General features: G+C 44.4%; 1 protein-coding gene across 2 annotated transcripts; it reads right to left on the bottom strand.

Moving 5' to 3' along the window:
• Positions 1-3,940: 3,940 nt before the first annotated feature.
• On the bottom strand, positions 3,941-10,870 carry XAF1 (XIAP associated factor 1). 2 transcript variants are annotated; one of them, XM_018084795.2, is made up of 9 exons: positions 10,799-10,870; positions 9,896-10,044; positions 9,104-9,239; positions 8,044-8,100; positions 7,009-7,261; positions 6,153-6,220; positions 5,542-5,880; positions 4,987-5,056; positions 3,941-4,318 (listed from the first exon to the last, which is right to left on the bottom strand). In XM_018084795.2, exons 2-9 carry the CDS (start codon positions 9,925-9,927, stop codon positions 4,290-4,292), a joined length of 984 nt encoding a protein of 327 aa, XP_017940284.2. In that variant the 5' UTR covers positions 9,928-10,044; positions 10,799-10,870; the 3' UTR covers positions 3,941-4,289. The 2 variants fall into 2 exon arrangements, with proteins under 2 accessions (XP_017940284.2, XP_017940285.2); XM_018084796.2 differs by having other exon boundaries at positions 9,896-9,990; positions 10,799-10,842.
• Between the last annotated feature and the right edge of the window lie 92 nt (positions 10,871-10,962).

The following is a 10,962-nucleotide window of genomic DNA, read 5'->3' as shown; positions in this document are numbered from 1 at the left end:
CCCCTCATTTTATTTCCCTTTTATTGCATTCTGTATTCTTTAGGTTTAAGCTGATCCTCTTTTCCTAAACTATTCTTCTCCCCTGACATGTACCTTTGTCTCTCACCTACATCACTGTGAGATGCATTAAAACCACCTCTTTACTAGGAAACCATCAAGAAAAAGATAGCCTGCCCTTTACATAAAAGCCAGCTTCTCAACCAAATTACCAGGTCACAAAAGGCTGTAATGGATTCTCCATTCAAAAATGACATCAGAGAAAACTTATGCAGTACACAGTTTGAATTCAAGCAAATGCTGAAAACCTTTTCTGAGGTTCTTATGGTTCTTATGAGCCAATACCATTCAAGTCTACATGTTTTTTTCCTCATGCCTCCAAACCAGCACAGCTCAGTGTCATGGAGCTCTGCAGAACAGCCACAATGAGAACCAGCCTAGCACTGATCTGTGTACCCACCACTCTTACCAACCTTTACAAGTTACTTTTAAAAGAGCAATTTTCACTCCTCACATTCAACTCTACTCAATGTTTCCTCTAACACCCATGCCAGCTCTTCACATTTGCAAGTCTCTATAAAAAGTATATTTCTTATTCCTGAAAAGCATCTTCAATATGCTGATGGTGCTGGCACTGGGCTCCAAGCTCCACACAACAGGTGGAATTTTCTGTGGAAAATTCCCTACAGAACAATGTAATCTGACCTGCTACAATAACAATCAACTTTCAAGAAGTTTGAGCCTTAGGGATAAGTAGCTAAAGGCAGAACAAACTCTCAGAATCAAGAAGAGATATCAAACCTTCATCACACTTGATAGAAAAAGTTATTTTTGGCACAGCAAAGACTACTAGAAATTACTCTATTCATCAGCCTTTCTCCTCTGAGATGTCTGGATGAGCTGGAGGGAACAGTGCACCAGTCAAATCTGATACAGCCACTTGTGATAACCCTGTCCTCCCCCTCTGCGACATCTGGATATAAGACAAAGCACGAAGTCTCATTTCCTCACACTGCCTCCAGTCATGGAAAGCCAGTCTGGATATTGTGTGCAGGTCTGTGGGAGCAGCCACATCCATTTCATGGAAATGAAAACAGGTGACGCCTTCCTGCAGGGAGCCAGAGAGGAGCAGACAGCTCCTCGTGCACACCCTGCCCTCCTCCTGTGGCCTGGGCCTGCCACCGCTCACACACGGGGCTCACTGGGATTTTATGCAGTTGCAGGATACCAATGTCCACAGCACAGGGATGAATTTCCTTCAGCTCTGCTGCCTCTGCAAGGTTTGCCATCACTTGGGGACATCTCTGCCTACCTTAGTCCACTTACTCACCTACTGGTTACTTGCACTTTTACTGCAAATTTTTCTTTCTGAATTGCAAGGACATGTGTTCATATACCATAGGAGATGACAGTGTTGGTCACCTATTAATTGGTTTGCTTTTTTTTGAGGTTTTTTTTCTAAATAATCAGAAAAGTACTTGAGCTCAAGTTTCTGCTAAATTTTATCCCAATGTGACTTAAGGCACATAGAAAGCCCTTCAGCAGCAAATGAAGAGATGTCAGTCACAGAATCACAGAATCATAGAATATGCTGAGTTGGAAGGGACCCACAAGGATCATCAAGTCCAACTTCTAACCCTCCATGAGGTACTACACAAGTTACATGGGTGGGTGTGGTTTGTAAAATATATGCTGCTTGTTTTTTCTTTAGCATGCTGAGGTGATATGGGGGCCTTGTGTTGGTTCAACAGATGACTTTTACCCTCTGGATTATTGAAAATCCATCCCATAGAAGACACCAATAAATTCTGAGATCCTGCACTGTCTTTTGCAACAGAACCACTGAGAAGCAGCAGTGGACAAATTCAAAAACAGGTCATTCAGCTTCTCCCCATCAGCTCACTGCAGGGTATATTGTCAGTTTAATTTCCTCATTTAGTTCCTTCTGCTTTCCATAACACTGCTTTTGAATCAGAACGGTGTCTGGGAGTAGGATATGCCAGCTGGCTTTGCAATGTTTTGTACACACAAAATTCCTGCCTTCAAATGAGATTAACCTTTGAGGAATATTAATATACACACAGCACAAAGCATAGTGAGGAGCAGCCACCAGCACACAGCACTGAGGAAATGGACAAATACAAGGTGTTCTTCATTCTAGTGTCTCAGAGATTGGTGTTAAAGTTTTCACTATGACAAAGGATTGTTTAAAAAAATACTGTATGGAGAGGCATGTAGGTAAGGTTTCACTGTGGAAGGAGTGTCATACAGAATTAGATTGCCTCCTGCCACTGTCAAAGAATAAAAATGTGTCTTAAACTTCAAGGAAAAACACTGCAATCCCAGCGATTTGAAACCTCAGCAGTGTTTCAGGAGTATGATGCCATGTCCTCTCAGTACTTGTCCTGGTAAGGCTGAGCTTCCTTTTCTTGCACAGAAATATATTTTTAATCTGATAATAATTTTCTTCTTGGTAAACACAACCTATCTATTTTTTTTTTAAGAAACAGACAATAACGAAACAAATCCTCATTACCAAGCAGAACGACGGCACAGTTACTTTTATGGTTTCTCTAGTATCTTCTGCTTCCGTCTCCTGGGGCAAATCCAGGCCGAGCTCAACAAGGCTCCCCTGTAGCCCAGGGAAGAGCACGTTGGGTCTTTATTGCCATCTAGTGACCGAAGGGATTGCACTGGCACAGCGAACGCGTTTGGGAGCTTTGAAACCAACGACTGCTGCTTCCCTCTCATCCTGAACTTTGTGCTACCCTGGTACCGCATGCCTTGCGGACCTTGGAGCTCAGGTTTGCAGACGGGCGCTGCTGCTTCCATACTTTCATACTCTGGAAATGAACAGGCCCCTCGCCCTCCCTCTGGGGCCCGGCAGCTTAGACAAAGGCCATTCTGTGAAACCCAAGAGCCTTGGCACTGAGTTTAGGAGCAGGGTCACCACGCTGGGCAGCACCTCCAGCACCACGGGGACATCTGGGGTGGCCGTAACAGCAATCTCCTCACCTTGGAAGAGGTGATCGTCAGATTGTTTGCAGGAGTTTTAAAGATCCTCAGAGAGGTGGTGTGTTTCGGAGGCTCTCTTGGTGCCGAGACAGAGTCCTGGCAACATGTACCCTTGCACACAGGGCACCAGAGCAGGCCAGGTGACTGCAGCTCCAGGCCACGGACACCTGCTCGCTGCACTCCGTACCCAGGTCATGTTGTCCTTGCCCCAGCTGGGAGCCCGACGGTGTCAGTCCCCGCACGGTCCCCATGCCCGGCGTGTGCAGCCCCGAGCTGGGCGCGCTGCCCGGGCCCCTCCCGGCTCTCCTCCTCCCGAGCCGGTGCCGCTGCCGCCGACAGCCACACGGTGACACTGCAGCACCGAGCGCCGAAACACCCCCGAGGGGCTCCATGGAGGAGAGGAAACACTTCCTTAACAGGCCGGGCCTTCTCACCCCTCCACGGGAAAGGGCTGTAAGGCTAAAGCCGGCCTTGTGCTCTAGTGTAGGTTTGTGGCCCTTTTCAGACACGGTCACTTTGGTCCCTGTCTTGCAGTGTGACTCCATGTGCTGTCACAATAATCTGTGACAGAGCAGGACGACAGTCTGCAGTGGTCCTGGGGTAACAGGGATGGTTGGTGTGAGCACTATCCCCTTACCTGCCTGTTCTTGCCCATTTGCTGTCCTGTGAGCATCCACTCACCCTTCATGTTTAACTCCCACCATTTGGCTCTATCAGTTTCCACTTGTATTTCAGGAGACAAACACCCTCAGTTATCCTGGGATGTGTCTGCCATTTCCAGAGATGAAGATGTTTGTGCTGCTCCTAGGTTCAGTGGTTCACTGAAGTGATGAAGAGCAGGATTTAATGTTTTCTAATTTCACTGGGTCATGTTTTGATAAACACCAAGTTCTCAGCTCTCATGAGAGGAATTGGTGGCATTCAACATGACAAGGTATTCTGAAATTCCTTATTTCCTTCTCTCCCTCAGAAGATATATTTTAAAATAAGCTGCTCTCCTTGCAGAACCAGGTGGCAAAAGGACATTCCTAAGGCAAGCTTGCACAGGAATATTTGAAACAGCACCTGTTGAGCCCCCATAACTTTTACAGTTTTCTAGTGAAACCTTTAAATGCTTCTCTTGATAAGGAATAAAAAATCTGAGTCACTCTTTGTTCTTAATCCAGAGTAGCAAGTCTGCACTTTTATTTGCCGATAAAGCTATCATATTTCCACAGGGCCTTTTGGTAAAGCTGAGCTGAAGATTCAATCTGAAGACATGCCTCTGTTTTCCAGATTTAATCACGAATGCTGTAGAAAGAGTCTCCTGAAACCAAACAAAGCCCAGTTATGAGTGTTTTTAAAGTTTCAGGTTTACAGCCTTCCTATGTCATCACTCAGTTGAACAATATAAAACCCTTACAATGCAGTTCAAATAATTCATGTAATTACCATGTACTCACTTTTATTTCAAGACCAGAGTCCTGTAATTCAAAACTAGAGAAACTGCCTATTTCTCACATTGGTGCTTTCTCTCTTTAATTCACCAGGAAAGAAAAGTTTTGCAGGGAGAAGTAATACATCATTTACTGAACCAAGCAGAAAAAGGACAGATTGAGAACAACGGCTTTCAGTTTCACTTAATTAAACTGGACTGAGAGGAAATGACTCTGCCAGGAACTGAAAACCAGAGAAGGATGTTCTGGTCTCTGCTTCAGTAGGGAAAGTACTGCACTGTTCAAAGTAGCTTAATTTGTGAGGCACAAGACATGTTAGTTTGAGTCAAGAGAGCAAAAACACACTGGCTCTGGAGCAATGCTTCCTTAGTGCAACCTCGCAGAAACCCACTGCGTGTTGGAATCTAAAGAGCTTTGTGATACTCTGTGTATTAGCTTGTGTTAGATATACTCCCTCTTGCAAAATGTTCCTGTTAACACAGTGTAGAATAATCCTGAGTTATGAAATCTATTCTAAATTTCTGAAATTCTGCGATACCTTTTTCCCCATGGCTTGATTTTTGTTTCATCCTAGCATTTTGCAAAGTTGTCCAATGCAGACATTTGATCTAGAAAAATAAGTAACAGTCATATCAGAGGAAAATTTAATATTATATTCAACAAGCCATCATATTCAGTAGCGAGGCAACTGGGCCCCTTTGTTGGGATGGAAAATTATCTAGAGCTTAATATCTGATGCAGCTGAGATACAGTCCTACTATTTGCTTAGCAGGAACAACATCAGCCCTCAGCAAATAAGGACAGTTGCTGAAGACTTTCCAAGATATGAGCTTAAAATTAATGGCCTGAGTCGTCATTATTTTCCTAAAACTCAAGCACATTATAGATCTTGTTTGTGTAGATGTAAGCATAAATAGTCAATGGAATTAACAAATTCCACACTCTATGAACAGCATGTACCTGGCCAACATATCAAGAAGTTTTGGAATGCAGAGATGGGCACTAGGGTCCTGGGCAGTGTGAAGATAAGTAGTGACTGTGTAGGTATGGGCCTTTCCAGATAGGAGGCCAAGTCCAGTGTGTGACTTCTCACCTCGTGTTTCCGAAGGGTTGGAAGTGGCAGTAGAATGTCGCAATGGTCACAGGTCACCAGCATGTCAAAAGACTGAGTGTCTTTAAGAGTTTGAGGTGATGTGGAACATCCGCCTCTTGTGGGAGACAGAAAGCCAATCTTTTTGCTCTTTAAAGGTTTGGAGGTCAGTGGCTGCTCCCTTTCTTTCCCTTTGGGACGGACATCTTTCCATGCCATTGCATTTTCAGAGGAGGAAGAGGGAGCCAGGGAGGAAGAAGACCGTGGTGGAGCACCGATGAGGCTTGAAGCTGACTGGCCAGCAAGAACTTTTGTCAGCTTATGGGCTGCATTGCATTTATTCTGTTAAAAGAGAGTATGCCCGATGAGGTGAAGATTGGCATTGCACCCAACCCTGTGGCCATGCTGTGATTTGGGACAGAGGTGAGGCCTGGGGAGGGACCTTGGACAGCCCCTCCCAGTGATGCTTCAGTGCAATGCACTGTATCATGACACTATGTTTGAAAAGCCAAGACACACTGCCCTTTCTTAGCTAATATACAGCTTTTTGGAGAAATAACCTGGCTGGAAATTAAGCACAAACCATGTTCTTGCTCAGTTTCAAATATGCTTACCAGATGTTGGGAGTACTGGTCATCTGGGAATAACTTACTGCACTTCTGACAAAGATTGCCACCAGTACCTTCAGAAGGGAAAAAAAATTGAGAGAAACAAAGCATTGACCCTAGTTATCCAGACAGGCTGCTCAGATCCCCTTAGAGTCTCTGGTTCTACAGAAACACAGAATGCTGATTCCACTGGCCAAGAAGAAATTTGAGCTATGACTTCATTTTGCTTTTGGCACAAACCTAATCCACCTTCCCTTCTCAATTTCAGGATATTTGAAATTCCATTCCAGTCCCATGTTTTGTGTCTCAAGATGCTTCACTCTTACCCTGGCCCAGCTAATTCTGTTGCCACGAGGGTTTGCTCTCTATAGTTTATTTTGCCAACCACTGCACCTACTGATGCCTATTCTTTTCTGGAATAATTGACTGGATTCATTAATTTTTTGTCTTGACATACTCTGTCCAACACCTTAGGCCTAATAAAGCTGCTCTCAACTTCAAGAAATCAAGGTATGCATCCCTGGCTTTTGTGTACAAAGTGGAAGGAAGTTCTAAATCACATTTTCTCCTGTGCAACAAATAGAAAGATGAACAAGTTTCACTTATTTTCTGACAGAAGGAATTTCACTTCCAGAATATAAGGGGGGCATAAAAGAACATGGTCAATGAGCTACCTGTCAGTGGAACCACACTGGCTTTACAATACCAGCATAATAGAACACAACACTTGGCCCTTTCACCATGGCTGGTTAAACAACAATCAGCTCCAGGCTGGATTACCAAGAACTGTAGAGAAGGTAGGAGAATTTTCATTGAGATTTAACAGTTGACCCAGTCCGTGACAATGAGGAATTTTGCTTACCAATGGGGCGAATAACTGTTGCATTAGTGGATGCTTCACTGGTTTGAAAGTCCACATCCTTATGATAGGACAGACCACTGTTTGGACAGATCTCCTTGTGTTTGTGCTGGTCCTTATACATGATGTATTTGTTACACTCCTGACACCTCTCTGTTCGGCTGGCACAGGTGTCCAGGTGTTCCTGTAGCTTGTTGAAGGGCATTTCAAGGTCACAGATGGTGCATTTCATGGTTCGTTTTTGGCACTCCTTGTTCTGTACATGAATAGACGAAATTATTGCAAATTTCCTATCAATATTGAGAGAGGGCATTGAGTGAGAGCAATGAGTGGCTGTTTAAAAACATTCTCCTTAAGGGTTATCTATAAAATCAAATGCAGGCATAGCTGCATTAGCAGTTCATCTGTCTAGGCTATCTTTATCTTAGGATGATTTAGGCAATATAAGGCAAAATGAGAATGAACAGCTGTGAAGATGTTCTGTGCCAGTACAGGTCAGCAACAGAGCACAAGGCCACCTAGAAAATTCCAATACTTCAGCTACCACTGCCACAGGAAGGCTGCTGTGTTTTCACTGCTTTGGTTCCTTAAAATGGTTAGACTACAGCTAGCATGGACAGACTGCTCTCACTTCCAGCCTCTGCAAAGGGTTTTTGTGTATCTTCTCTCATTGACTCTCACCTTGTATAATCACTCAGAGAAGCAGGCAATATGAGTGTGGGGGCGGGACAGAAATGTCTTGGGGGAGCCCGCAAAGAACATCAGATCGAGATATCAAGGATGAGAAAGTAATAGACTATCTCCTGGAACAGACTGTCCCATCACAACTGGATGGGCAACCACCATGGGCACCCACTTCATTACAAGGGGGGAAAGTATGCCAAAACACTGCAGCTCTTCAGAGATTTAAGTTTCTTCATGGTCCAAGACAGGAGTCAGGGATTTACATGTTTTTGCTGTTGAACACATTATAGTGACTTTTGGTGTCTGATCAAAAGGGTCAGCCTGGAAGTAAAAAGTACTGCACTCCATACTTACCTCATGATGCTCCAGCTTGTATTGCTGCATACTTTGGTGACAAAGTCTGCATCTGATCTGCAAGCAGAACATACAGAAGTTCACTTGGAGCACAGAAGGATGGTTGATGCTGTCATATATCAATAAGCTTCAAGCTCCTGAGATCTTCCTGTCATTTTCATCCCAATCATCAAACAGCTGTTGGTGAATTTTTGTTTCTCTGTCTGGCCTGAGCTGAGTTGATGAGATTTTGAGGAAAACAGGTGTCTGATGATTTTGCAAAAAACTGTCATTCTGTGTGAGGATCCAGTACTCAAAGATACCCATATGAAATGCAAAGTGTGATGTGAAATAGCATGTATTTAAAATTTTGACTGAGTTTTAACTAAAAAGTATAGGTATGATATTCAGCTAGTCTAAATTATAACAGCCACTCTGAAAACATTGGAGGTAGGCTGGTTTTCTAGAGGTTTGCCATGAATGTTACTCGTGTGTTCTGTTAAGTAACTGAATTCAACGGAATTGCTAAAACAATGCAACCAGTAAGACAGAATAAAAAAGTCATACCTGTGTATTCATGCTTCACCATAGTGCCTCTAGCTACAGAGTTCTTAATGCTACACTAAAAATGCTATTGCCTTCCTGTATGAAGAGCTGATAAATGCACTCTGCCAGTTCAGCTTTTGTTAAAAAGGTGAGTTGATGTCAAAGCTCTGTACAAGCAAGGTTCATGTCAGATCAGGTACTGTCTGTCTTCCTCTACTCAGATCATTTGCCCTGCCTGCTCAGGCTAATTCACAAGCACTAGGAGCACATATCATCTGTAGTTTATACTGCTGAGGAAACTGAGATACCACAATAGAAGCTTCATTCTCTTAAGCTAAGTGTGCAATAAGATCAGAAGATGTTGTAACCAGGCCTAAAGGGTCATAGCAGACCCTTACAATTTTTCTGGTCAAACAATTACAGAAATTTAAAGCTGGTTAATATAGAGCACAGTAATGTGAACATACTACTTCAGGGCTGGAAGGGCTCTTTGCTAGTTGCAAGAAAACCCCAAAGAACATGTAGCATTCCTCACCTGTTTGTGTGCTTCTGTCTGATGGTCTTCCATATCCTTTTGAGCAACTGGTTCATCACATTCTGGACAGAGGGTAAGAAACCGCATGCAGTGGGCCTCATGGAGGGAGAAATTGGCAGCAGACACATCTCGTTTACTATGGAGCATATATGGGAGAGAAGAGTAAATGAACTTCTTTCCTTTGTTACCAAATAAAATTGAGGTTAAGCTCATGCTTAACCCTTCTAAGTTTGACTCTTTTTTTTAATTGCAGTGCTTCATTGCCTTCATTCATATAATTTTCCCAATGGCCTTGCTACTGTTCAAGATACACCAAACTATGCTACCCTCATGGCCCCTTTCAGCCTTCTATTCTATGAGAAATGGTCAACTACCCTAGAAAAAATGAGTATTTTATAACTTAATTGCAAATATAGCAAGAGAAAGAACCATCAGTCATGGGGGGAAACTGAGGCAGCTGGTGGGTTTGGCATGGTTCATGCACTGACTCTTTTCTCTGCCAGATACTGCAAAATTGCCCACAAAGGTATTCTGTAAAAAGAGAATATGCAGCAGAGGAGAGAACTGTGGAAGAAACATCTGCACAGCAAAGCAGCAAGAGTGCAGCATCCTGGAAACGTAAAAATGCATTCAAAATATTTTTGTTTCCTACTTAATAGCTAGTATACTCATGCGGTGTGGTTCTTCCTCTGTTCCCCCTCTTACAGGAGACCTGGATAACACCAACGAAAATCCTAAAAACTCTTGAAAGTCCCCCTTTTGTGGGGGTGGAGAGGGTGAAAGATCACTTACCAATTTTTGCAGAACCTGTTCTCTCCTGTCATTTTTCTTTTTATTTTACTGGATATCCTTTCTTCTAAGAGCAGAGAGGAATCTAGGAAACGAAACTGAAAGGCTCTGTTGCAGTAACTCCACCCCAAACAGCTGTTTGGCCAAAAATTCTTTAAAGGAGAAACAGCAGTATTGCCAGGCAAGTATTGGTTATTGGTTTTAGGTGTGAATTCCACACAGATTAGTTCGATAGTCCTTAGAGAAACTCCGGGGTCTCAGTTTCCTTCTTTCCCACATAAGTTTGATTTACAGTAGCTTGTTCAGCAGCTGGCAGGGTTCCTGGGCCTGACCGGTCTGTGCCCTCAGCCCCTGCCCTCACAATCCGGGCACGGCCGCATCCTCCGCCCGAGGAACCGAGGAGCCCTGAGGAGGGGCCTGAGAGCTCCGTCCGGGCCGCGGGGCCGCAGCGTTGAGGGCAGGGGCACGAGGCCTTCCCTTCGCCTCTTGGGGGATGGTCACGGTGGTATCCGGCCCCACAGACCCACCTTGGCCTCCCTGGGACAATGCTGTCTCCCTCGGACAAAATCAGCCAGCTCGTGGGAGGAGGTGTTCGCCTTCCATCACAGCGGGGGAAGAACCCAGCGCCGGCCGCCCCTCCCCGAGCCCGCGGCCGTGCCCCAGCAGGCCCCTATGCCTCTCTGCTTCCCCAGCGACCCTTGGAGCACTTCAGGGCATCAAACTACGTGCCAGGTGAAATTTCCAACCCCTATTTCCTTCCTGGGCATACTCTGCTGTGGTTGGGATGGACCGACAGCACCAGAGGCCGCAGGAGCAGCGGGTCCTGTCTCTTGCTGGACCTCAGCATTACATTTTTACATAGAAAATTTTAGAAGAAATATAAGTTAGAGAGAAAAATAAACGTACCTTCAGGACTTTCTGATGGCAGGCCAAGCATTTGTGTACCTGCTGCTACAATAGATCCCTTCCAGCTGTATGATAAGCGCCGTCTCTGATGTGACAGACCCTGCCCAGTGTGGAAAAATGATATACAGGAGATGCAGAAAATATGAACTGACCTTTTTTGTCTT

This window comes from Manacus vitellinus, unplaced genomic scaffold (assembly GCF_001715985.3).
Source record: "Manacus vitellinus isolate BGI_N305 unplaced genomic scaffold, ASM171598v3 scaffold_76_pilon, whole genome shotgun sequence".
NCBI classification, from domain to species: domain Eukaryota; kingdom Metazoa; phylum Chordata; class Aves; order Passeriformes; family Pipridae; genus Manacus; species Manacus vitellinus.
This window is presented reverse-complemented; position numbering and strand designations above follow the sequence as displayed.

Excerpts from the sequence above, each read along its gene's own strand:
- XAF1 (XM_018084795.2), bottom strand. The coding sequence starts at position 9,927 with ATGACAGGAGAGAACAGGTTCTGCAAAAATTG. Across the intron at positions 8,101-9,103 it reads AGACAGAAGCACACAAACAG|ATCAGATGCAGACTTTGTCA; the intron begins GTGAGGAATGCT and ends TTCTGCTTGCAG. Across the intron at positions 6,221-7,008 it reads AACAGTTATTCGCCCCATTG|GTACTGGTGGCAATCTTTGT; the intron begins GTAAGCAAAATT and ends TCCCTTCTGAAG.